Below are 27,630 nucleotides of genomic sequence, written 5' to 3' on the forward strand. Positions count from 1 at the left end.
TCCACGACTCAATCTTTTATGCTTGTGAAGGATGCGGTTTGACGATGGAAATGCACAAGTCAGCAGATCGCAAGCAGGAGATTAGACTGGAAGACAAAACCATGTTTCTATCCTTCATTTATTTCTGTAAAAATATATATATTATTATATATATATACAGTACTGTGCAAAAGTTGTAGGCAGGTGTGAAAAGTCTCACAAAAAATGTCACATGAGTTCAAACTCCCTTAAATCACTGACCGTATTTTTTGTTTTGCAATTATAATATTTTGTTTTTTTCATTCATTTTTAAACATTTAATTTCTCCCCGAATTTAAAGTCTTTACAAATATAAAAAATAAATAAATACAAAAATATAAAATACTATGCGAAAGTGTTAAGCAGGTGTGAAAAATATAAATAATTATTTTTTATTTATCAATTTACAAAACGCGAACAAAAGCTAAATCTAAATCAAATCAATATTTGTTGTTACTACCCTTGGCCTTCAAACAAGCATCAATTCTTAAAGGTACATTTGTCAGGATGCGGACAAAAACTTTTTCGGTTTGTGAGCTACTTTTATAATGATCAAGTTCAAAAGATCTACCTTCATCAAATTTGCTCAACGTAAGTAATTACATACTTCACTCAGATGACACTGAATGAAGTGAATGGACTGATAATCAGTCATGATGGAAGGATGTGTGGATTTAATCGTCTTCATATAAATACTGACTGACGTAAAAAACTAGATTCATATAGTTCAGTCCGTTAGGAGGATATTTCCTCATAAGAAGATACTTTTCCTCTGAGAGTAACTTCCAAAAATGTCTTAAGCTCAGTGTCAGCCTGTGTTAAATCTCATCCTCCATTGCAGACAAGTTCAGACTCATATGTGCTAAGAATTGCATGGATTTCCAACTAAAAATGGTCATTAATTCGAACCCAAATGGTGCATAAAAATATTCAAATGTAAGAATCTGTGCTTGACATGAAGCCTTTTTGCATGTCAAAATCAACAAAGAATTCAGACGGGTTCATCCCTTTCCATGCCTCAATTTCAATATGTTGATCATATTTAAATGAAGCACAAGACTTAAATTTCTCCATTTCTGTGATCATGAAAAAAACAAAAACAAATGAAAACATAAATTTAAACAAACAGTTTAAATGTGCTAATTTTAAACATGTCGGACATGAATCACACTATTGTAAATGAGTTCAGATGTTGGTGTAAATGTTTATATTTCACATACACGGTCATTAACAAGAATACTGCATTTACAGAGGCGACCAGTGGATTATTTAAATTTTAATAAAACGTGCATTATTTTGTTCGATATATTATTAAAAAAAACAAAGCTTATAATTCTATATAATTTTTCTGAACTGGGTAAAATGACTGTCGGGAAGTCTGCACGTTTTGCTCTTTTTATTCTCGATTCATATTAACTTTGCTGTGCGTACACTGGAAGAGGCGGGAGCTCAGATTGGCTGCTGTGCATGTCAATCAAATTGACAACCAATCGGCGCAATAACTATTTGATTGACATGCCCAGCATCCAATCTGAGCTCTCTTCACTACTTTCTTATATCATATTGTTAAACAATGTAAAAGAAAGCGCCTTTACTCATTGTGTTATGCACAGGACTTTTATTTTGAAGGATGTGTATTGTTCGATCCCGGATGTGATGTGTAACTTGCTCCGGGAAAAGTTGATTAACGCTTGTGTGTTCCAGCCGTTGTTTCTTGAAGAAAATAAAGCAATGATTGAAGCTGTACTGAAGTGGAGTTTGAATGAAAATCCTTAACAGGTTATGGGCCCAGACAGCTTCGGACACCGCTAGTGACTAATGACGAACAGAAGTGGCAGAGAATGAGAGCCAACTTGAAGATAAGTACCGGGCAAAGTTATGAGGAGCATCGCGACGCATTACACGAACGCCAGAGCTAAGAGCTAAGTGCTAACAAGCTAGCAGGAGAAAAGACTGCCGCAAAACACGTTTAGAGATGACGAACAAAGGAACGGCAGGGATGCTATCGACGCAACTCCTTTTTTGACGGAATAGAAGATAAGTATGACCTTTGGGAAACGAGATTGATTGGTCGCTTGCACATCTTAAACCTGAAAGAGACTATTTTGCATGAGCCCACGGATGCTAGTGAAGAGCAGTTAGCTCTAGACGGAAGGAAGAATGCTGACTGCTATGCCGAACTGATAAGACTGATAGATGATAAAAGTCTATCTCTAATCAGACATGACGCTGCCGATAAAGGCAGGGAGGCACTGAAGATATTGAAAGAACATTATTCGGGAAAAAGCAAGCCAAGAATAATAAGTTTATACACATCGTTGACCAAGCTACGGATGGCAGACAACGAAAGTGTCACAGACTATATTATAAGAGCGGAAAATATTATCACTGCTTTGAGAAATGCAGGTGAAACTATGACTGATGGATTAATCATAGCCATGATACTTGGTGGGCTACCGGCCATGTTCAGGCCTCTAGCTGTCCATGTGACACAAAATGAAGACCAAGTTACATTCACAGACTTTAAGAGGAGGCTGAGAATCTATGAAGAAGCTGAAAAGATGAAAACAGCTGAATCAACGGACAATGTAATGAAAACACACATAGAGGCGTCATAGCTCAGATGGTAGAGTGGTTGCCTGCAGTCCAAAAGGTTGCAGGTTCAATCCCAGCTCCAGACAAGCTTGTGTCGTTGTGTCCCTGAGCAAGACACTTTACCCTGATTGCTCCTGAGGGCAGATTCTGCGCCATGTGGTGCAGCCTACTCCCATCAGTATGTGTGGCTGTCAAAGCACTTTGTGACCCTGGTCTAGAAAGGCGCTATATAAATAGAGATTATTATTATTATTATAAAGCATAGCAAGCAAAATATGAATACACACTTTAATAACAAAAGACATGAAGATGTAAGTGTGACATGCTACAGGTGTGGAATAAAAGGACACATCCCTGTGCAAGAAAAAATCCGGATATCGTCTAAATAAACGAAAACAGCGATGCTCCTCCATGCGCCTCTCTCTCTTGTGGTGGGGAAGACGGTACCGGCCCATCTGCATCGGCTCCTCGATGCACGTGGCAGACGACATCGCTGTGCGTGGGCAGAGTGGAGCCACTGGATGGCAGAAGCAGTGCCCGGCCCCGGGACTCGTTGACGAGTATCGATGCGGGTGTCCAGCTCGATCATCTCATCCAGGGTCCCCGGCAGCGACAGCGGGATGAGGTGAACCCAGATCCTGGGAGCGAGGGCCTCGATGAAGACCTCCGCGAGCGTGGAGTCGGGCCAGTTGCTCTCCGCTGCCATGTTGCGGAACTGGATGGCGAAGTCCGAAACGTGGACACAGAGGAGAGATCGAGCGGACTCTCGACCCGGAGGGACGTGCTGAAAAAATGCCCTCCAGGGCCTTGGTGAACTCCTCCACGGAGTCACTGATGGCCGACCGCCGCTTCCACTCAGCCGTGGGCCAGGCCTCCGCTCGTCCACATAACAGAGAGATGATATACGATACCCTGGTGCGTTCAGTCTGGAATGCAGCAGAGTTCAGTTCAAAGTGCAGGCTTCACTTAACAAGGAATCCACTTTGCCGGAGTCACCGGAGAAAAGGAACGGGCGGTTGAGTGTGCCGTTGGATGGTGACGGCGACTCACTGGGCAACGGTGACGGGGTAGCCGGTGTCGTGGAAGTCCCGGTAGCGCCATGGTGGCCACTTGATGACCCAGCGTTCGCTGCTGGGAAACGTGCTGGGCGGCCATTGCCTCCATGCCGTGTCTCAACTCGGCGAAGGTGGAAGCGTTCTTCACGACTTGCTTGCGGAGGAACTTTCCGCTGGGTTCATGGTTGGTCGGTTCGTTCTGTCAGGATGCGGAAGGAAACCCAGGAGCAGAAAGTGTCTGTTCGTCAAACTTGACAGTTTTATTTAGGAGCAGGCAGAGGGATCGTCGAAAGCAGTCCAGGAAAAACATCAAACAGGAACAATAATCAAAAAAACAGGTCAGGGGCACAGGCAGGCAGAAAGGCGAGAAAACGTACCAGAGTCAAAAAACCGGGAAGGCAAACAATCTCGTATCAGTCTTTAACGTGAAACACACACTAACAATTGCAAATTTTGCCTTGATTTACTTTGTATCTTTACTTATTTCATCTTAAAAACACTTAGCTATAGTTCATTTTGAGAATCTCTTTTTGAATCAAGCGAAATATTGTCTTTTATTTTGCATAGTAGCATCAAAAAGTTAGGAGTAAAGAAGACAAAACCACATATTGCATATAAATACATAAAAATAATACTCATTTGAACGTTTGTGTTATTTTAATGTTATTTCATTTTCCATTTTCAATTTTATCATGTTGTCATTAACACTGACTTAATGTTAATGATAGTAAATAATGGTCACTTGAAAATGTTTTTTTAAGTGAGATACCAACATATTTATTCAGAAGCTTCATCGTAGCTTCAGGAACTGCTAAAGTATCTGATGTAATATTTGTAAACATAGTTCAGTATGTTGTGACATACACTGTGTTTTTTTTGGGGGGGCGGGGGGGGGTTAACATGACTTGTTAACGAACACAAAGTCATGGACTTCCTGTGAGGAACCAGGACAATAAGAGTCGAGAACAAAAACAATGCAGTCTCAGAAATGTTTATTTGTGTGAAGAGAATCGCAAGAATTTATCCTGAAATGGTTTCCTGGATCCATTTGAGTTTATCCTCGGAGAGAACCGCATACACTCCTGGTTTGTCCGGGTGGCCACACTCGAACCCGAAAGAGGTGACCCCGGTCAGGACGTTGCGGCACACCAGCGGACCCCCGGAGTCGCCCTGCAGGCAGCAAAACCTTCACTGACGACGAAGGTCAGACGTGATGGTTTAACAGGAGTTTTTTCTACTCACCGAACAAGTGTCGCTGCTTTCGTCTCCGGCCGAGCCGGCGCACACCATGTTCTTGGTGATCATCGACTGACCTCCGTAGAACTCGTCAGAGTTGCAGACCATCCGGTCCACCACGGTCACGTGGGTAGACAGCAGCACGTCGGTCTCGGTCTCCTCGTGGTAGTCGGTCAGTCCCCATCCCGCCACCAGACAATCCTCGCCGGCCTCCGGGTACTCGCCGTCGCTCATCTGGAGCCACTTCACCGTCGCCGTCTCCTGCACGGGCTCGTCCAGCTGAGAGACAACATTTCATTCACACAAACAACATGAAAAAAATGAATTAAAAATGCCAATAATGACTAATTAGTTACAATTAAGTGTGTTAAACAAGAAGGAGCTGACTCGCCTGCAGTTGATACAAAACTCTGCAGCAAGTAATTGTGCCCCGCTCTAGTAGAAGAACTCACATTTCTCTGATCCTTAAAACTCTTCATTGGCTGCCAGTTTCTTTCAGGATCCATTTTAAAATTCTGGTTCATATTTTCAGATCTATTCATGGTCAGACCTCCCATCAGTGATCTGATCCAGACTTACACCCCAGCTCGGGCTCTGAGGTCTGTGGATCAGAATCTACTGATGGTTCCTGAACACGGTTCAGGACCGGAGGAGAGAAATCCTTCCAGACTGTTGCTCCTAAGCTATGGAACCATCTCTGTGTTTAATGTCTACTGACTCCTTCAAGAAACAACTTAAGACATTTTTATTTGTGCTTTTCCCTTTTGTACATTTGATTTTATGATTGAAAAAAAAAATGCATTCAAATAATTTGTCTTATTTTCACATTCCACTGAAACTATAACACAAAATAACCCTATTTTCGAAAAAATAAAAAAGGAAGAAAGGAGGAGAAAAAGATCTTAAACAAGTTAGTTAGTCAAGCCAAAAGAAAAAAAGCATTTAAAAATAATAAAAATCTAACTATATAATCTAGTTTCTAGAATTTATTTTCATTAAACTGTTCTCGATATTTACTCAAATTATTTTAAGAGAAAAAATAAAAAGCCATAAACAAATGTTGTAATTAGATGTAATACAATAATACAGATGTTTTTTTTAGCTGTCAATCATCTTCTACATTGATCAGTTCTATTCTAAGACCCCTGACATCATGAGACCCCTAGAAATAGTCAAATATCTGGCTATATTAAATAAAAACATTGTTTTTTTTTGTGATTTTCATTAGCTAGCCTGGGTGGGATGCTCTCGTGGATGTTGTTTGAATTGAAACTCCGCAGAATAAAAAGTTGTTTGAGTCTTAAAACTCTCGGTGCTCTCACCTCCACCAACATCAGGTCGTTGTTCGTCAGCTCAGCGTCGTAGCAGGGGTGAGGCACCAGCAGGGAAATGTTCCGGTACTGCCTGGAATCCTCCTCCTCCTCCTCGCTCATGATGGAGTGAGCCCCGAGAATGATCTTCATGTCTGAGCTACAAGTCAATAATCACATTGTTCTTTAATTGGATCTTAAATAAAAGTGAGGATTTAAGTATCAGACTCTTTGACTTCATGGATTGGTTTTCCTGTTTAGCTATTCAGCTTTATAAATGACACAAAAGGTCATGTATGTATTTGAGTTAAACTTGTTTTTTAATCTACTTTTAGACAAAAATAATAAATAATTAACTCATATTTAGCCTTTATTTTTTGTTTGACTTTGAGAGTTCCTAATCTGTTTTTTAAAAGAGTCAAATTAAAGTAATATGGCTCAGTTTTTTCAAAAATGTTTCGTTAATTTATTACAATAAATAATGAAGTTCATTTTCAATTTACAATTTGTTTAAATCATTAACTTTACATGTTTTTCTTCATCTTTCTTAGGTTCTACATTTATATAACTAAACTATGACTGATATGTATATTGTTACAGTTATTTATAATTACATCTTGAAATTACATTCAAAATCAAATGAAATGTATTCTGCTTCTTCCAGGTGGGGGTCGTGGGGGCAGCGGCCAAAGTAAAGAGACCCAGACTTCCCTCACTTCAGCTTCTGTACCATCTCCTCACCATATATCCCGGGTCTGACCCGGGCCTCCTCCTATCCAGATGTAATGTGCAACTTGTCTTATTGCACTGTATTGTTTTTCTGACGCAATAATCACCTCTTCAAATCAGAAAACATCATCATTAACGTGCTTTTTATATTAAATAAAAGTGATTTAGAAAAGTATCATGTTAAGATATGACGTATATGTTCCAAAATATATTGAACTAATGTCTGATTTTAACAGATCTGCATATAAACTATTATTTAAAATATAATTTGTATTTTATTGATAATTAAATAACATTGTTATAGTTACATTTCTTATAGAAATAAATAAAGATTTGACGAGTATTTCAACTCTAACATTTCCCTTCTCTTCTTGTATCTCACCCAGCGCAGTGGGCAGCGCTCAGAACCCATTTGGGGTGGATCAGAGTCCCGCCACAGAACGGGTCCTCGTCCACCAGCATCGCCATGTAAGGGAGCGAGTGAGGCTTCACCTCCGTCCCTCCGATGATTCGAGCAGCATGACCTGAAACAGGTTCCAGGAAACACCTGTCAGCAGCAACAAAAAAACACCCAGAGAAGAGATTAAAAACATTGCACTCACTCGACTTGAGGTTGAGGATGAGAGCGCAGGAGAGAAGCGAACCTGCCAGAGAGAACATGGTCGTATTGGTGAGAAGCAAAGTTTGCGACTCACTGGCAACTTCCACGACTCAATCTTTTATGCTCGTGAAGGATGCGGTTTGACGATGGAAATGCACAAGTCAGCAGATCGCAAGCAGGAGATTAGACTGGAAGACAAAACCATGTTTCTATCCTTCATTTATTTCTGTAAAAAAATATATATATATTATATATATATATATACAGTACTGTGCAAAAGTTGTAGGCAGGTGTGAAAAGTCTCACAAAAAATGTCACCTGTGTTCAAACTCCCTTAAATCACTGACCGTATTTTTTGTTTTGCAATTATATTTGCAGCCGACTTAAAATTAAAAATATTTTGGTTTTTTCATTCATTTTTAAACATTTAATTTCTCCCCGAATTTAAAGTCTTTACAAATATAAAAAATTAATAAATACAAAAATATAAAATACTATCCAAAAGTTTTAAGCAGGTGTGAAAAAAATGCTGTAAACTTAGAATGCTTTGAAAAATATAAATACAATTTTTATATTTATCAATTTACAAAATGCAAAGTGAGCGCCCATTTCAATATGTTCATCATATTTAAATGAGGCACAAAACTTAAATTTCTCCATTTCTGTGATCATAAAAAAAAAAATTAAAAAAAATTAAAACATGAATTTAAACTAACAGTTTACATTTGCTAATTTTAAACATGCCTGACATGAATCACACTATTGTAAATGAGTTTAGATGTGCTCCAGTGTAAATGCTTATATTTCACATACAGAATCAGAATCAGAATCAGAAAACCTTTATTAGTCCCGCGAGGGGAAATTCGGTTTAACAGCAGCAAGAGAAATAAAAACACCCAGAAATAAAAACGAGAAATAAAATCTAAATGGAATAAAAGATAAATCTGCGCTATATAATATTTACACAATCATATTTACATAAATAACAAGAGGTGCAGTTAAATAGTTATCTTGGTGTGTTTTTGTTGTGGAGTCTGATGGCAGCAGGGAGGAAAGACCTGCGGTACCTCTCCCTCACACACCGGGGATGGAGCATCCTATCACTGATGGAGCTCCTCAATGCCCTCAGTGTGTGCTGGAGAGGGTGAGACAAGTTCCTCCTCATGGAGCCCAGCTTGCTCCGCATCCTCCCTCCAGTCACTTCCTCCACAGGATCCAGGGGGCGCCCTAGGACGTAACTGGCCTTCTTAATAAGGCTGTCCAGTTTAGCCCTATCCTTTGCTGTCATGCTGCTCCCCCAGCAGACCACACCGTTGAAGATGGCAGAGGCCACTACTGAGTCATAGAATGACTTCAGGAGTGGCCCCCGGACACCAAACGACCTCAACCTCCGGAGCAGGTAGATTCTACTCCGCCCTTTTTTATAAAGAGCAGCAGTGTTATCCACCCAGTCCAAGCGGTTGTTGAGGTGAACACCCAGGAACTTGTAAGTCGTGACAATCTCAATGTCCTGTCCCTGGATGTTCAGTGGTGAGGGGGAGATGGAGGGACACCGCCGGAAATCCACGATCAACTCCTTAGTTTTGCTGGAGTTGATCTGAAGGTGGTTTTCCAGGGACCAGTCAACAAAGTCCTGGACAAGTCCCCGGTACGGCCCGTCATCCCCGTCCCTAATGAGGCCGACGATGGCGGAGTCGTCCGAGAACTTCTGCAGGTGACTGGTGGGAGACAGGTGTTGGAAGTCTGCAGTGTACAGTGAAAAGAGGAACGGTGCTAACACTGTTCCCTGGGGGACCCCTACACTGCACAGTACAGTCCTCGAAACACCATCCCGGGTCCTCACGAACTGTGGACGGTTGGTGAGGTAGTCCACAATCCAGTCCGTGAGGTGAGTGTCCGCTCCAGACAGCTCCAGCTTGTCCCTCAGGATGTTTGACCTGATGGTATTGAAAGCACTGCTTAGATCCAGGAAAAGGATCCTCACAGTGCTTCCAGGCAACTCCAGGTGAGAAAGTGCTCGGTGGAGAAGGAAGATGATGGCGTCCTCCACGCCGATGTCAGGTTGGTAGGCAAACTGCAACGGATCCATGGAGGAGCGCACCAGAGGACTCAGGTAACTAAGGACCAGCCGCTCCAGAGCCTTCATAAGGTGGGATGTCAAGGCCACAGGTCTGTAGCAGCTGGGATCCTTAGGGTGCTGAGTCTTCGGCACCGGTACCACACAGGACGTCTTCCACAGTAGTGGAACTCTTCCCAGGGTCAAGCTCATGTTGAACAGAAGTCCAACAATTTCACTTAACTGGTCAGAGCACGTCCTGAGTACTTTGCCACGGATGCCGTCTGGTCCAGGGGCCTTTGTTGTCTTGGTTCTCCTAAGCTGATTTCTCACCTGGAGAGGTGTGAGGGACAGGCTGGGGTGGGGGGGCATTGTCCCCTGCGGAGTCAGCGGGGGGGCTGAAACAATACAAGCTCGGGGGAGAGGAGAAGGTAAGTGTAGAGGTGTGAATGGTTGAGCAGGGGGGGGAGCCGACACCTCAAACCTTGAAAAATAACTGTTTAAGTTGTCGGCCCAATTTTTATCCCCCGCTGCTACAGAGAGCCTGGTCTGATGTCCGGATATGGATTTCAAACCTCTCCAGACATCTCTGGTGTTGTTGTTGGCCAGACTCTCTTCCATCCTCCTCCTGTACCTCCCCTTTCCCTCCCTGATCTTTCTTCTCAGCTCCTTCTGGACTGCCATCAGATCCTCTTTGTTTCCTGACCTAAAGACTCTCTTCTTCTCCTTTAGGAGAGCCTTTATATCAGGATTGATCCAGGGTTTGTTGTTGGAGAAGCATCGTACAGTTCTTGTTGGTACAATGCTCTCCACACAGAAGTTTATGTAGTCCGTGACACATGAAGTTAGTCCGTCAATATCCTCCTTGTGGGACTCACTGAAGATGCTCCAGTCCGTGGTCTCAAAGCAGACCTGCAGAGCTTCCTCAGCTTCTTCAGACCACTTCTTGACTGAGCGAGTCACTGCTGGTTGCCTGCTCACAAGTGGCTTGTAAACAGGTAGGAGATGGACCAGACAGTGGTCAGCTCGTCCCAAAGGAGGAAGGGGGGATGATAAATAAGCGTCTTTAGTGTTCGCATAGAAAAGGTCCAGTGTGTTATTGTCTCTGGTGGCACAAGTGACGTACTGCGTGAATTTGGGCAGACAGGAGGAAAGAGATGCGTGATTAAAATCACCGGAGATGATAAAGAGGGCCTGAGGGCTCTGAGTCTGTAACCCGTTCACTACTCCAGTGATGACGTCACATGCTGCCTCCGCGCTCGCCGACGGTGGAATGTACACAAGCACCGCGACAACATGTGAAAACTCCCGTGGCAAGTAGAAGGGTCTCAGACTCAGCGCCAAAAGTTCAATGTCAGGACAGCAGTGTTGAACCTTTAAAGTGACGTGCCTGGGAAGGCACCACTTCTCGTTGACGAACACTGCCAGTCCTCCGCCCTTTCTCTTCCCGCTCATCTCCGTCCGGTCCGCGCATAATAAGCAGAATCCATCCAGCGCAGCAATCGCGTCCGTGTGGTTCTGGTTCAGCCACGTCTCCGTGAGCATCAACATGCTGCACCGTCGATATTCCGGGTCGAACCTGGTTGCCGCCGCGAGTTCGTCCATCTTGTTTGGCAGAGATCTCACGTTGCCCATGACGACGGACGGCAGCGCCGGTCGATAAGCTCTCCTCAGCTCCCGGCGTTTAACTCCGGCGCGGCATCCCCGTCTCCTCTTCATAATATCCCGGGGGATGATGGGTCGCTCCTCCGGCCGCACCGCGGAGAAACGCAGCGCCAGCAGCTGATCCCGACTGTAGACGATGGCCATTACGCGCGCAGGACGCCCGTTGCGCACCAGAAAAAGCGATGAAAAACTTTCCTTTTTCACTGAAAGTTTCCAATTTTTATAGAAAACTGTCCGCGAGTCTTAAAGAGACAGTATGATGAAAAGAAAAGTTTGAAAAGACAGAGGCAAACCTCGGAAAAAAGTAATAAACCCAAAAAACACTCGGAGCTGCTGTTAAAGTCGCCGTCCTGTCGGCGCCATCTTGAGATACACGGTTATTAACAAGAATACTGCATTTACAGAGGCGTCCAGTGGATTATTTAAATTTTAATAAAACGCGCATTATTTTGTCCGAAATATTATTAAAAAAACAAAGCTTATAATTCTATATCGTTTTTCTGAACTGCGTAAAATGACTGTCGGGAAGTCTGCACGTTTTTATTCTCGATTCATATTAACTTTTCTGTGCGTACACTGGGAGAGGCGGGAGCTCAGATTATCTGCTGTGCATGTCAATCAAATTGACAACCAATCAGCGCAATAGCTATTTGATTGACATGCACAGCAGCCAATCTGAGCTCTCTTCACTATTTTATTATATCATATTTTATTAAATCACGCGATCTACTAGCAGCACTGTTGTTAGCAATCTAAACCGGCACGGTGCCACAGTGTGTATGGACAGGGCACATACGCAAGCGCTGTGTGCTATGATTGGCTGCGTAGCGTAAGTAAACGGTGTCGTATCATTGGCTGGACACCTGTCACTCACTGAGCTGCGCTGCAGTAATGTTCTTGTGCGCTGAGTATATTCGAGCGGTGCGCGATTGCGCAGGCGCGCAGCTTAGAGGGAACATTGCCCACATCATAGTTCCGTTCAGCGGTAGTGAGCTTGCGGGAAAAGAAGGCACACGGGTGAGTCTTGCCATCTGCAGCGCATCTCTGCGACAGGACCGCGCCCAGCCCAGTTCTGGAAGCGTCAACCTCGACCAGGAACTGGAGACGGGAATCGGGTTGGCGGAGGACGGGGGCAGAGGTAAAGCGGCGCTTGAGCTCACGGAATGCCTCATCGGCGGCCGGGGACCACCGGAAGGGTTGTGACTCAGAAGTGAGACTGGTTAAAGGAGACAGAACTGAAATTACGGATGAAACGCCGGTAAAAATTAGTAAACCCGAGAAACCGTTGCACAGCCTTGCGTGTATCGGGGGCCGGCCAGTCGGAGACCGCCTGTACCTTGGCGGGATCCATAGAGATTCTACCAGGGCTAATGATATAACCGAGGAATGAGACGGTACGGACATGAAACTCGCACTTCTCCGCCTTGGAAAACAGTTGGTGCGCGAGAAGAAGGCTAAGGACGGAGCGTACATGCTGGCGGTGGGACTGTTCGTCCTTAGAAAAAAAAATCAGGATATCGTATAAATAAACGAAAGCAAACTGGTTAAGGAACTCCCGTAAGATGTCGTTCACCAAGGCCTGAAAAACCGCAGGGGCATTGGTTAAGCTGAACGACATGACTAAATACTCGCAATGCCCGGATGGAGTATTAAATGAAGTTTTCCATTAGTTGCCCTGGCGAATGTGAACGAGATGGTAGGTGTTGCGCGAGTCTAATTTGGTGAACACAGTGGCCCCTTTAAGAATCTCGAACGCAGATGACGTTAACGGTAGGGCATAGCGGTTCTTAATTCTGATGTTATTAAGTAAGCGGTAATCAATGCAGGGTCTGAGGGACCCGTCCTTCTTGCCTACAAAGAAGGAACCCGCGCCAGACGGGGAAGAAGAGGGACGTATGATGCCTGTCACCAATGACTCAGAAATATATGTGTTCATGGCCTCAGTCTCAGGGAGAGAGAGGGAGTACAAGCGCCCTCGTTGCGGCTCAGCACCGGGTAAGAGTTCAATCGCACAATCATAGGACCGATGAGGAGGGAGACTTACGGCACGAGTCTTAGAAAGCATCTCCTTCAGGTCATTGTAACCCGGATGCATTCCTCTTCCGCATGTTGACATTGCGTTGCCAAGGCAACCGCGGCGTCGCTGCTGACCCGATGAGTTACAGCTTGTCTAATATGCATATTAGATCCCTGTCACTTCCGGGGTTAGTGGCATGCATGTTCGTCCGTGCAGCAGGTAAGAACGAATTGGGTTGAAATCTTCGCCCCAGTAACAGATTTTTAATCAATAGTTGATCCAACTTCCGCTGGTCCCGCTGCCAGTTATCTAAAGAATTTTGATCGCACCGCCCGCACAAAACTGGTGAGTGTTTGATCCACCGAGAGAGGGGACCACTGGATCTGTGGCTGGTGTTGCTGGAGCCAGGGGAGACCCAAGATGAAGGGGTGCGGTTAGCAGGCCAGGACAAGGACTGGATATCTTCGAAGTGGCCATTAGCGAAAGAGAAACAGACCAGTAGGGTGCGCTGCTCCACACGGCTGAGGGCGTGGCCGTCGAGAGCTTGGACCGGGATGGGACGGGGCAGCAGTTGGGACCAGGTACACCCGTCTAATGTCCGGAGAAGCCTGGCCAGAAGTGTCTTCATGGAAGAGTTGAAGCCAAAAAGCCATTCCTCCGACATGGAAACAAGGCCAAGCGACTCAACTATGAAAGCATAGGAACTGGGGTGATGAAGAGTGGCAGTAGGTGTTCTGGACCGATTAATCAAAATTTGAAATATTTGGCTGTAGCAGAAGGCAGTTTGTTCGCTGAAGTGCTGGAGAGCGGTACAATGATGAGTGTATACAGGCAACAGCGAAACAGGGTGGAGGTTCTTGTAAGTTTGGGGCTTCATTTCTGCAAATGGAGTTGGAGATTTGGTCAGGATGGTCGATGGGGAACGTCAATTCACTGACAAATAAGATCGATGAGCTGTCTGCCCTCAACAACCAGCGGATCTACAGAGAGAGCAGCTTGTTGATCTTCACGGAGACGTGGCTCACGCAGCTGACTCCGGACTCACACGTGGAGCTGCCTGGTTTCAGCACCATCAGAGCAGACAGAGACGCGCGCGCATATGGGAAGCGCAGAGGAGGAGGTCTGATCATGTACGTGAATAAACGCTGGTGTAGTCCGGGACACGTTACTGTGAAGAAAGTCTTGTGTTGTCAAGATTTAGAACTGTTGGCTGTCAGCATGCATCCATATTATCTACCGCGTGAGTTCAGTCACGTGTTCGCGCTGTGCGTTTACATTCCTCCGAGCGCTGCGGCTGCATCTGCCTGTGAGAAGATCCACACAATGACAGCTCAACTTCATAATCAACATCCTGACGCGTTTATCATCATCTCTGGAGACTTTAATCATGCCAACCTGGACTCTACTCTGCCTACTTTCCATCAGGCTGTGGATTGTCCCACCAGGAATAACAGGACAATTGACCTTCTTTATTCCAACTTGAAGGACGCCTACAGAGCCAAACCTCTTCCTCCACTTGGAAGTTCCGATCATAACCCGGTCAACCTTCAGTCACAGTACATTCTTCTGGTGCAGAGACAGACTGTGACCACTAAGACAATCAGAAAGCGGACACCAGCTGTGGAGGATGCCATCAGAGACTGCTTTGAAACAACAGACTGGGATGTGCTGCTGAGGTCTCATGGTGAGGACATCGAGGGTCAGACACACTGTCTAACAGATTATTTAAATTTCTGCTTGGACGTTGTCGCCCCTACTAAGACTGTCCGCTGTTACCCTAATAATAAACCGTGGGTAACAAAGGAGGTCAAGGATGTCCTTAACAGGAAGAAAGTGGCTTTCAGGAGCAGGGACAGGGACGCCATGAGATCAGCTCAGCAATTACAGACCGGTTGCACTGACTTCGCAGCTGATGAAGTCACTTGAGCGGCTGGTCCTCAAACATCTCAGGCCAAAAGTCCAGCACGCACAAGACCCCTGCAGTTTGCCTACCAGCCAGCAGTTGGTAGGGAAGATGCCATCCTTCAGCTCCTGCATCGGACCTACTCCCACTTGGATAAAGGAAGCGGTTCAGTGAGAATCCTGTTCCTGGACTTTTCTAGTGCCTTCAACACTATCCAACCCACTCTGCTGCAGGACAAACTGACTAAGATGCATGTGGACCCTGGTCTGGTCTCCTGGATTACGGACTATTTTACTGATCGACCACAGTATGTCAGGCTGAAGGATATCAAGTCTGACACTGTGGTGTGCAGTACAGGAGCACCTCAGGGGACAGTACTGGCCCCTCTCCTCTTCACCATCTACACTTCAGACTTCTGCTACAACTCAGAGCTGAGTCTCGTCCAGAAATATGCTGACGACACTGCCATTGTTGGATGCATCAGGGACAACAGCGAAGACGAGTATAGGAGTCTGATAAGTGGCTTTGTGGACTGGAGTGAGAGGAACCACTTGCAGCTGAACACCTCAAAGACCAAGGAGCTGGTCTTGGACTTCGGGAAGTCCAGGACAAAGCCACGTCCAGTGTCCATCAGAGGCGACGAGATGGAGATAGTGGACAACTATAAGTACCTCGGTCTGTGGATGGACAGTAAACTGGACTGGTCCTGCAATACAGACCATGTATATAAGAAAGTTCAGAGTAGACTGTACTTTCTGAGGAGGCTTCGATCATTTAACATCTGCAAGAAGCTCCTCTGCATGTTCTACCAGTCTGTGGTGGCCAGTGTCATGTTCTATGCTGTGGTGTGTTGGGGTGGAAATGTGTCCAAGAGGAGTGTCAACAGGTTGGACAGGTTGATCAGGAGGGCTGGTTCTGTGGTTGGAATGAAGCTGGACTCACTGGTGACAGTTGCTGAGAGGAGATCATTGAACAAACTACTGTCCATCATGGATGATGACAGTCATCCTCTCAGCACTGTCATCAGTGAGCAGAGAAGCAGAATGAGAGCACGAATGCTCCTACCCAGGTGCAAAAAAAATAGACTCAGGGACTCATTCATCCCTACGGCTATTAAGTTGTACAATTCTGAGTTTGGGGGCAGTAGTGGAGTGAGAGTATCTGGATGTTCTGTTCCATGTTAGTCTTTGTATCCTTTGTCTTTGTTGTTTTTCTTTGACCTATGTTCTTTGTCTTTATCCTTATACTTAGATTGTGTCATCTTGTTCTTCCTCTTATGTTCTTTTCTTATTTTATTTTTTATGTATTCTTTTTTATTGTTTATGAAAAATTGCTGGCTACTGGAAAAAACAATAAAGTTTTACCTTACCTTACCTTACCTTAGGATGAACGGTTTCCTCAATGCTGAGAAATACATGCAGATAGTTAGCCATAATTCCATACCATCAGGGAGACGTATGATTGGCGCAAATTATATTCTGCAGCAGGACAACGACGCCAAGCATACAGCCAATGTCATTAAGAAATATCTTCAGTGTAAAGAAGAAGTCCTGGAAGTGATGTATGACCCCCACAGAGGCCTGATCTAAACATCATGGAGTCTGTCTGGGATTACATGACGAGACAGAAGGATTTGAGAAACATCTACACAAGACCTTTGGTTAGTTCTCCAAGAAGTTTGGAACAACCTACAAGCTGAGTTCCTTCAAAAACTGTATGAAAGTGTATCTAGAAGAATTGATGCAGTTTTGAAGAAAAAGGGTGGTCACACCAAATATTGATTTGAGTTAATTTTCTCTTATGTTCATTCACTGAATTTTGTTAACCGATGAAAATAACTTATTAACACTTCAATTTTTTTAAGCATTCTTAGTTCACAGCATGTTTTCACACTGGCCTAAAACGTTCTGCACTTTCTGAATTTTAAATGTAAAGAAAACTAATTAAAAAATGTGATGTGTCTTAACATGATGAATGAGGTCTCAATATGATATATTTAAAACAATAATAATTGATTTCATTACACAGTGAAAGGAAGTCAGTGAAAGGAAGTTTTCTGAGAATACAACCACAAACCACAGAAGCGATGAGATCGTGGCTGAATCTTTCCACAGGAAACTTACTTTTTTATATCAAACACCATCATCTGTGAAACAACACGCTCATGGCGAAAGCATCGAAATGATTTGAGATAATGTCCTGCAGCTGTCGCTCTTCCTGGTCGTCCAAAACTTCTTTCTGGGTGCAAAACATGAGTTGAATCTCCAAGGATGCTAATAATGCCTCTGTTGGGAGAGACGGTTAAACCCCTTGTCTGACTTGTGTGACTCTAGCAGAAGCAGAGAACCGTACGAACAGGAGGTTTTTTTAGGTTTGTCAAATTTACAGAGAGTAAGAGTAATTTTAATTCTTTATTATTATTCTTAAACTCACTCCCCAGGAATCCGACTTGAAAGTGCAATTCTCAGTTGTTATATCTTTCAATATGTCAATCAGAAATCTTTATTTAAATATAATCAAAGGTCTATCTGTAATTTAACAGGAGAGACCTAAGAAAGACCACGATGCTGCTCACATGGGTTCTGTGCTCATTAGAAATAAATATAATTTTTTCATTGGTGATTTGTTTGAGTTATTCTACATTGTGTTTGTCTAACTTGTGAATCTTAGCCCCGCCCCACACGTGTATAAATGTTTGAGACGAGGTGGGTTTACAGGTCAGTCATCGTCTCGACATGAAGACCATGTTAGCTGCTCTTCTCTACTTGGTGGTCGCAATAAATGTCAAGTCTGGTGAGTACGAGAGTTGCTTTTTTGTTATCCTTAAATGCAGAAACTCAAGCTGAAGTTTGTTTTCAGGTCATGGTGCGAACATCATCGGCGGGAAGGAGGTCCAGCCTCACTCTCTCCCCTTCATGGCTTTTCTAATAACTAGTAAAGGTTTCTGTGGTGGAAATCTGATCAGTGCTGACTGGGTTCTGACTGCTGCACACTGTTTGCCGTAAATAATGCATTCATTTTCATTTATTGAAAACCAACGTTATCTTTTTTTTTACATTTGCTCTTTTTGAAAGAATTCAAAAGGTGTGTCTTGGGCTTCACTCCATTGAGAACCTACAGTTGGATTGTTCCAAGCAGGAGAGAGGAGTGGCCCGCCTGGTGGTCCATCCCAACTACAGCAATGACACATACTTCAACGATCTCATGTTGGTGAAGGTAAATGCATTAGTCAGATGTAATACATAAAAAACACAATATCCTCATATTGCACTGCAACAGATGTTACTCCACATGTTCTTGTCATGTGATTGATCAAAGAGGCGGTTGTCTTCCAGCTTGACACACCTGCCGTGAAGACAAAGAAGGTGAAATGGCTGACTTTAGGAGAAAGTGGCAAATACCCTGAAGTTGGCCTCAAATGTCTTGTCGCTGGCTGGGGTGTCACCAACTTCAACCACAAGTATCCCAGCAACGTGCTGTTGTCGGCTACTGTGTCTGTGATCGACAGGGTGACGTGCAACTCTCCCGAGTATTACGGGGGCATGTATGTCATCACTGAAGGCATGATTTGTGCGGGCAGCACTGGAGACGATCACAGCGACTCTTGCAAGGTGAGTGATTTCTTATTTTCCATTCATCTTCGGCGTAAACATCACAAACACCTTTTCTCCTCAGGGCGACTCTGGTGGGCCGCTGCTGTGTAACGACTCTCTGGTTGGCATCACCTCTTTTGGGGAAAATTGTGGCCTCCCTGACAAGCCCGGCGTCTACGCTCACCTCTCCAAGGAACGACTCCAATGGATCCAGAAAACCATGTACAATGAAGTCCAATAAAACAAATTTCTGCTTTCTGCCTCTTGGATAAAAAAAAACACAAAAATAATGGAATTCAGTTAATGGTTAATTTTCATGTTAATAAAAACGAGCTCAGCCTGCATTTCTCTTTCTTTTCTTTCCAACTTCACGAGAAGGACAATGTCAATGCCATCCACTATAAGAATGATTTTCTGCTGTATATTAGCCAAGAGTTCAACTCTTCTTACTATTACAAATATAATTATCGAATCCATTGATAATACACCTTATCGATCTCAGAGGGCTACGTGGCAAAAACAAGGATATTGATTAACAATAAACAACATTAAAAAATCTTGTTTTAAATAAAAACAATCGGTTTAAGGACAAAATGTAAAAGTCTAAATGGTAGAACTAAAGGTTTGACCATAATAAAATGGATGATATTTGGTGAGGGGTTCCGATCAGCATGGCGTCAGTTTTTAAACTATTAAGTTGAAGGAAGTTGTGCTCCATCCTTGCCTTGATCTCTTCCAAGCAGGTGATTTCAGTCGGTGAGGATGAAGGAGGATTAACATAGAGCTGTGTGTCATCCGTGTAACAGTAAAATGATGGAGTCTGACGACAGATGATCTGATCAGTAACTTGATATGAAGGTACTCCATAGGTGACATGAATTTGGTGACCATCAGAGTCATAATAACAAAGTTATTACAAAATGTTTATGAAATATTGCATGAAAATAGTGATTTAAAAGATTCAAAAAGATTTTTTTTTTAAATAATGAATGTAGTAACATAATATGGAGGCCCTTCTTTAGTCACATGAAGGTGACCATAGGACTTAAAATGAAGGAGTTACATTCGGCGCCCCATAGAAAACTAATGAAAAAAGGCTTTTAATGGCAGATTAGTGGAATAAACGTTGTTTATGATTATAAATTAATACTTAAAAAAAGATTTTAGATCACAATTTTTTCACAGTTGAATCTATATTGAAGATATACTTTACCTCTTAAATTTTTACTTTCTGTGCTGCAATTGTCTTTGATGTGTCTTAACATAATGAATGAGGTCTCAATATGATATATTTTTAAAAATAATAATTGATTTCATTGCACAGTGAAAGGAAGTTTTCTGAGAATACAACCACAAACCACAGAAGCGATGAGATCGTGGCTGAATCTTTCCACAGGAAGTTTGTAAACTAACTTTTTTATATCACACACCATCATCTGTGAAACAACACGCTCATGGCGAAAGCATCGAAATGATTTGAGATAATGTCCTGCAGCTGTCGCTCTTCCTGGTCGTCCAACACTTCTTTTTGGGTACAAAACATGAGTTGAATCTACAAGGATGCTAATAATGCCTCTGTTGGGAGAGACAGTTAAAAATCAGTGAGAGAACAGCAACAAGAGAATATTTAGAGACAATCTAACAATTTGATTAAGTGTCAATGCACACTTGTCTGACTTGTGTGACTCTAGCAGAAGCAGAGAACCATACGAACCAGAGGTTTTTTTAGGTTTGTCAAATTTACAGAGAGTAAGAGTAATTTTAATTCTTTATTATTCTTCTTAAACTCACTCCCCAGGAATCCGACATCAAAGTGAAATTTTCAGTTGTTATATCTTTCAATCTGTCAATGAGAAATCTTTATTTAAATATAATCAAAGGTCTATCTGTAATTTAACAGGAGAGACCTAAGAAAGACCACGATGCTGCTCACATGGGTTCTGTGCTCATTAGAAATGAATATAATTTTTTTGTTGGTGATTTGTTTGACTTATTCTTCATTGTGTTCGTCTAACTTGTGAATCTTAGCCCCGCCCCACACGTGTATAAATGTTTGAGACAAGGTGGGTTTACAGGTCAGTCATCGTCTCGACATGAAGACCATGTTAGCTGCTCTTCTCTGCTTGGTGGTCGCAATAAATGTCAAGTCTGGTGAGTACGAGAGTTGCTTTTTTGTAATCCTTAAATGCAGAAACTCAAGCTGAACTTTGTTTTCAGGTCATGGTGCGAACATCATCGGCGGGAAGGAGGTCCAGCCTCACTCTCTCCCCTTCATGGCTTTTCTAATAACTAGTGAAGGTTTCTGTGGTGGAAATCTGATCAGTGCTGACTGGGTTCTGACTGCTGCACACTGTTTGCCGTAAATAATGCATTCATTTTCATTTATTGAAAACCAACGTTGTCTTTTTTTTTACATTTGCTCTTTTTGAAAGAATTCAAAAGGTGTGTCTTGGGCTTCAGTCCATTGAGAACCTACAGTTGGATTGTTCCAAGCAGGTGAGAGGAGTGGCCCGCCTGGTGGTCCATCCCAACTACAACAATGACACATACTTCAACGATCTCATGTTGGTGAAGGTAAATGCATTAGTCGGATGTAATACATAAAAAACACAATATCCTCATAATGCACTGCAACAGATGTTACGCCACATGTTCTTGTCATGTGATTGATCAAAGAGGCGGAGTCTCTATTAGGGCCTCTGATGTTGACACTTTTCCTCGGTTGTCTTCCAGCTTGACAAACCTGCCGTGAAGACAAAGACGGTGAAATGGCTGACTTTAGGAGAAAGTGGCAAATACCCTGAAGTTGGCCTCAAATGTCTTGTCGCTGGCTGGGGTGTCACCAACTTCACCCTCGGGACTCACTCCAACGTGCTGTTGTCGGCTACTGTGTCTGTGATCGACAGGGTGACGTGCAACTCTCCTGAGTATTACGGGGGCAAGTATGTCATCACTGAAGGCATGATTTGTGCGGGCAGCACTGGAGATGATCACAGCGACTCTTGCGAGGTGAGTGATTTCTTATTTTCCATTCATCTTCGGCGTAAACATCAAAAACACCTTTTCTCCTCAGGGCGACTCTGGTGGGCCGCTGCTGTGTAACGACTCTCTGGTTGGCATCACCTCTTTTGGGGAAAAATGTGGCCTCCCTGACAAGCCCGGCGTCTACGCTCACCTCTCCAAGGAACGACTCCAATGGATCCAGAAAACCATTTACAATGAAGTCCAATAAAACAACTTTCTGCTTTCTGCCTCTTGGATAAAAAAAAAACACAAAAATAATGGAATTCAGTTAATGGTTAATTTTCATGTTAATAAAAACGAGCTCAGCCTGCATTTCTCTTTCTTTTCTTTCCAACTTCACGAGAAGGACAATGTCAATGCCATCCACTATAAGAATGGTTTTCTGCTGTATATTAGCCAAGAGTTCAACTCTTCTTACTATTACAAGTATAATTATCGAATCCATTGATAATACACCTTATCGATCTCAGAGGGCTACGTGGCAAAAACAAGGATATTGATTAACAATAAACAACATTAAAAAATCTTGTTTAAAATAAAAACAATCGGTTTAAAGACAAAATGTAAAATTCTAAATTGTAGAACTAAAGGTTTGACCATAATAAAATGGATGAAGTTTGGTGAGGGGTTCCGATCAGCATGGCGTCAGTTTTTAAACTATTAAGTTGAAGGAAGTTGTGCTCCATCCTTGCCTTGATCTCTTCCAAGCAGGTGATTTCAGTCGGTGAGGATGAAGGAGGATTAACATAGAGCTGTGTGTCATCCGTGTAACAGTAAAATGATGGAGTCTGACGACAGATGATCTGATCAGTAACTTGATATGAAGGTACTCCATAGGTGACATGAATTTGGTGACCATCAGAGTCATAATAACAAAGTTATTACAAAATGTTTATGAAATATTGCATGAAAATAGTGATTTAAAAGATTCAAAAAGATTTTTTTTTTAAATAATGAATGTAGTAACATAATATGGAGGCCCTTCTATAGTCACATGAAGGTGACTATAGGACTTAAAATGAAGGAGTTACATTCGGCGCCCCATAGAAAACTAATGAAAAAAGGCTTTTAATGGCAGATTAGTGGAATTCACGTTTTTTTTATGATTCTAAATTAATACTTGAGAAAAGATTTTGGATCACGATTTTTTCACAGTTGAATCTATATTGAAGATATACTTTACCTCTTAAATTTTTACTTTCTGTGCTGCAATTGTCTTTGATGTGTCTTAACATAATGAATGAGGTCTCAATATGATATATTTTTAAAAATAATAATTGATTTCATTGCACAGTGAAAGGAAGTTTTCTGAGAATACAACCACAAACCACAGAAGCGATGAGATCGTGGCTGTTTGTAAACTAACTTTTTTATATCAAACACCATCATCTGTGAAACAACACACTCATGGCGAAAGCATCGAAATGATTTGAGATAATGTCCTGCAGCTGTCGCTCTTCCTGGTCGTCCAACACTTCTTTCTGGGTGCAAAACATGAGTTGAATCTCCAAGGATGCTAATAAAGCCTCTGTTGGGAGAGACGGTTAAAAATCAGTGAGAGAACAGCAACAAGAGAATATTTAGAGACACTCTAACAATTTGATCAAGTGTCAATGCACACTTGTCTGACTTGTGTGACTCTAGCAGAAGCAGAGAACCATACGAACCGGAGGTTTTTTTAGGTTTGTCAAATTTACAGAGAGTAAGAGTAATTTAAATTCTTTATTATTATTCTTAAACTCATTCCCCAGGAATCCGACATCAAAGTGAATCAGAAATCTTTATTTAAATATAATCAAAGGTCTATCTGTAATTTTACAGGAAAGACATAAGAAAGACAACGATGCTGCTCACATGGGTGCTGTGCTCATTAGAAATAAATATATTTTTTTAATTGGTGATTTGTTTGACTTATTCTACATTGTGTTTGTCTAACTTGTGAATCTTAGCCCCGCCCCACACGTGTATAAATGTTTGAGACGAGGTGGGTTTACAGGTCAGTCATCGTCTCAACATGAAGACCATGTTAGCTGCTCTTCTCTGCTTGGTGGTCGCAATAAATGTGAAGTCTGGTGAGTACGAGACTTGCTTTTTTGTAATCCTTAAATGCAGAAACCTCCTTATTTTTGTTTGTTTATTGTTATCCTTAAATGCAGAAACTGAAGCTGAACTTTGTTCTCAGGTCATGGTGCAAACATCATCGACGGGAAGGCGGTCCAGCCTCACTCTCTCCCCTTCATGGCTTTTCTATTGAAAGGTCGCAGAATCTGTGGTGGAAATCTGATCAGTGCTGACTGGGTTCTGACTGCTGCACACTGTTTCCCGTAAATAATGCATTAATTTTCATTTATTGAAAACCAACATTATATATTTTTTTAATTTTCTCTTTTTGAAAGAATTGAAAAGGTGTTTCTTGGGCTTCACTCCGTTAAGAACCTGAAGTTGGATTATTCCAAACAGGTGAGAGGAGTGGCCCGCCTGGTGGTCCATCCCAACTACGACAATGACACATACGTCAACGATCTCATGTTGGTGAAGGTAAATTCATTAGTCGGATGTAATACATAAAAAACACAATATCCTCGTATTGCACTGCAACAGATGTTACACCACATGTTCTTGTCATGTGATTGATCAAAGGTGCGGAGTCTCTATTAGGGCCTCTGATGTTGACACTTTTCCTCGGTTGTCTTCCAGCTCGACGAATCTGCGGAAGAGACAAAGACGGTGAAATGGCTGACTTTAGGGAAAAGTGGCAAATACCCTAAAGTTGGCCTCAAATGTCTTGTCGCTGGCTGGGGTGTCACCAACTTCACCCTCATGTCTTCCAGCAACGTGCTGTTGTCGGCTACTGTGTCTGTGATCGACAGGGTGACGTGCAACTCTCCCGAGTATTACGGGGGCAAGTATGTCATCACTGAAGGCATGATTTGTGCGGGCAGCACTGGAGATGATCACAGCGACTCTTGCCTGGTGAGTGGTTTCTTATTTTCCATTCATCTTCGGCGTAAACATCACAAACACCTGTTCTCCTCAGGGCGACTCTGGTGGGCCGCTGCTGTGTAACGACTCTCTGGTTGGCATCACCTCTTTTGGGATAGGATGTGGCCTCCCTGACAAGCCCGGCGTCTACGCTCACCTCTCCAAGGAACGACTCCAATGGATCCAGAATACAATATAAAATGAAGTCCAATAAAACTACTTTCTGCTTTCTGCCTCTTGGATAAAAAAAAAAAACAAAATAATGGAATTCAGTTAATGGTTAATTTTCATGTTAATAAAAACGAGCTCAGCCTGCATTTCTCTTTCTTTTCTTTCCAACTTCACGAGAAGGACAATGTCAATGCCATCCACTATAAGAATGATTTTATGCTGTATATGCAACACGTCCTCACACCCAAGGCGTCATACCGTCCGACGCCGTACAATGTCCCCCATCACTAGGGTGACGTTACAGGGGGGACAAAAACGTCGGTTTTCGCCTACCCGGGTCACCCAGTAATATACAGAGCACTCCCGACGTCGGATTCAAACTACCCGGGTTACCCCCACCTCTTCGTTGCCATGGTAACGTGACGTGACGTGTCGCTGTTGTCCTTTGGCTACCGTAATTCTAGAACTATGAAGCGCACTTGAAATGTTTAATGTCAACTGTGCGATTCTAACCCCGATTGTGCTTAACGACCTCAAACCACTTTAAGGAGGTACACAGTGAACATAAATCGGTAAAAATTCTTAATTTTAGTTTTTTGACGCTTGGATTGTTCACGCATCGCGGAAGCCAAGTGGCTTTCGCGGATTAATACATGCTTAAAAGGTCCTGTAAAAGTGACTATATTGTATATTTGTAGGTGTTTCAACTCCATAATGTTGACATTGTTTTATGAATGACTAAAATAAAGTCTGGATGTGTTATTTTGCTTGATCCTCTTTATAATCCGGTGCGCTTTTCTATGAAAATAGAACCTTTCATTGAGATTGCGTTTATGGAAATATGTTTATTAGCGTGTGTGACGTCACCGCTGCAGGTGACGTCACACACGCTAATAAACTGATCGTGCAGGAATGTAGAGCCGTCACACCACAGGAATAAAATGAGATATTGTGCTTGTTTGTTTAAAAGCGCCATGGAATACAATTGTAGATGTGTGCTTGTATAAAGACCGAGTTAAGTTTAGTTTAAGTTTAGCGTCAGCTAAAAGGTTTTCAAACTGCTGCACAAGCAACTTCCGCCAAACCTCCAGATGTTGACGTCACACTTGTTTACAAAGATCGATAGCATTTTGTGCTCACGTTTGTGCAGTAACTTGACGGAACCAGGTGCGCGTCACTCGTCTATTGAGGTAAGATATAATTATTGCTTTAAGACTCAGAAATAATGTTTCATTGCGTGTAATGTAACTTTCTGTGGTGCGTTAACACGAGAGCTAGTTCGCTAAAACTTAGCTTTTTAAATTATAATGCAACTCACACACATATTTTGTTTGTTATTTTGAAAGGACGAAAATATATTCAATATTCCAATAAAAAGTTTGCTATATCGGCAGGTCATGGTAGGCGATTTATTTTATTAATATTCAAGATATTGATTTCATTTATCACTTCCGCATATTAATACAGATAACATATTTATCGTATTTAATTATATAAGTATACGTTTATTTGAACCCTTTTGGATGAGGGATTTGATCTGTTGTTGTTTTCTTTAAATGAAAGAATATATATAAAATAATAATGAAAAGTATTTTAAATTCCAGCATAAAGAGGTAAACCAGATGGAAACACCATCAAACAAGGGATGAAGGAAACATGGAGAGCTTATCTCTGAATGATCGAGTATACTTGCTTGTATTTATTGATTTGTCATATTTAAAAGGGAGCACTATTATGTTTTTTGTTTTGTTTTTGCATGGAAGTGACCTGCAAGAACTGCCCAGAACTCCAGACCTGCTTGACATGAAACCTTTCTCTCTGTGGTTCCTGACAAATGATTTCAAATGTGAAGTCAGTGAGTAATATTTGTAACATAGTGAACACAAACTTGTAAACCTACAGCACATCCCATCATGGAAATAATCTCAAATGCAACTCTATGTTCTTTTCTAGGTGAGATGGAGTGCTGCATATCAGGTGCTGGACTAACCATCGGAGGTGGAAGGGGTCAACATGTCAAAAGCAGGTGAGGTGGTTACATCACACACACTTTGGTCATTAATATAGTCATGTTTGGTAATAATGATCAATACATTTCTGTGGCAGGACGCACTGACATGCTGACGCTTATGGTCAAGGTTTTCTGGCTTCTGTTGTTGGAAACACTTGGTTGTGCCCGTCAAGGTGGAAGGTACCAGACTGAAGAGTCTTTTTCAATAGAGTTTACACTTCAAATGATCGGAATCATACGACTTCATTAATACAATGTTTTCCAGGTTCGGTTGACTTTCGGACAAAGAGGATTCGACGTTGTTATGGCAGTAAGGAGAAGGCAGGAAGTGAAAGATTCTTGAGAAAGAGATGAACCACCTCTGGAAGTCCCTGTCAAGTCGTTGTGATTCCCTGAAAGAGTTGTCTCGCATGGCAGCATCACAGCAAGGTACGAGTTTATTTAGCAAGTGAAGAACAGAAGTACAGCTGCTCATTCTTATTGTCTTATTCTTTTAAGATGCACCATGGGCTTGACTGGTGAGGCTTTGAAGGATCTTCAGAGCATTTTAGGAGCAGGAGCAAGTCAGCATGACGTCACTCGAACCATGACTCGGAAAAGAAACTACTACACACAAGTCTTCACTGAGGACGAGACCATCAACGTCGTGCAGATTCACTCTGAT

General features: G+C 42.6%; 4 protein-coding genes across 4 annotated transcripts; 3 read left to right on the plus strand and 1 right to left on the minus strand.

Moving 5' to 3' along the window:
• Nucleotides 1-4,651: 4,651 nt before the first annotated feature.
• Nucleotides 4,652-7,683, minus strand: LOC148087523 (granzyme A-like). Its single transcript, XM_087789036.1, has 5 exons — nt 7,546-7,683; nt 7,326-7,467; nt 6,227-6,374; nt 4,911-5,183; nt 4,652-4,838 (listed from the first exon to the last, which is right to left on the minus strand). The coding sequence occupies exons 1-5, from the start codon at nt 7,601-7,603 to the stop codon at nt 4,689-4,691; spliced, it is 771 nt and encodes a 256-aa protein (XP_087645162.1). The 5' UTR covers nt 7,604-7,683; the 3' UTR covers nt 4,652-4,688.
• A 10,219-nt stretch (nt 7,684-17,902) lies between these two features.
• LOC148087524 (granzyme K-like) lies at nt 17,903-19,122 on the plus strand. Its single transcript, XM_087788999.1, has 5 exons — nt 17,903-17,978; nt 18,045-18,186; nt 18,260-18,401; nt 18,521-18,796; nt 18,861-19,122. Exons 1-5 carry the CDS (start codon nt 17,921-17,923, stop codon nt 19,017-19,019), a joined length of 777 nt encoding a protein of 258 aa, XP_087645125.1. The 5' UTR covers nt 17,903-17,920; the 3' UTR covers nt 19,020-19,122.
• A 1,713-nt stretch (nt 19,123-20,835) lies between these two features.
• On the plus strand, nt 20,836-22,114 carry LOC148087525 (granzyme A-like). The gene is made up of 5 exons (XM_087789011.1): nt 20,836-20,929; nt 20,996-21,137; nt 21,211-21,352; nt 21,512-21,787; nt 21,852-22,114. Exons 1-5 carry the CDS (start codon nt 20,872-20,874, stop codon nt 22,008-22,010), a joined length of 777 nt encoding a protein of 258 aa, XP_087645137.1. The 5' UTR covers nt 20,836-20,871; the 3' UTR covers nt 22,011-22,114.
• A 1,701-nt stretch (nt 22,115-23,815) lies between these two features.
• Nucleotides 23,816-25,101, plus strand: LOC148087526 (granzyme K-like). The gene is made up of 5 exons (XM_087789086.1): nt 23,816-23,874; nt 23,985-24,126; nt 24,199-24,340; nt 24,500-24,775; nt 24,840-25,101. Exons 1-5 carry the CDS (start codon nt 23,817-23,819, stop codon nt 24,981-24,983), a joined length of 762 nt encoding a protein of 253 aa, XP_087645212.1. The 5' UTR covers nt 23,816; the 3' UTR covers nt 24,984-25,101.
• The last annotated feature ends 2,529 nt before the right edge of the window (nt 25,102-27,630 follow it).

This window comes from Callionymus lyra, chromosome 1, assembly GCF_982586985.1.
Source record: "Callionymus lyra chromosome 1, fCalLyr1.hap1.1, whole genome shotgun sequence".
In the NCBI taxonomy this organism is placed as follows: domain Eukaryota; kingdom Metazoa; phylum Chordata; class Actinopteri; order Syngnathiformes; family Callionymidae; genus Callionymus; species Callionymus lyra.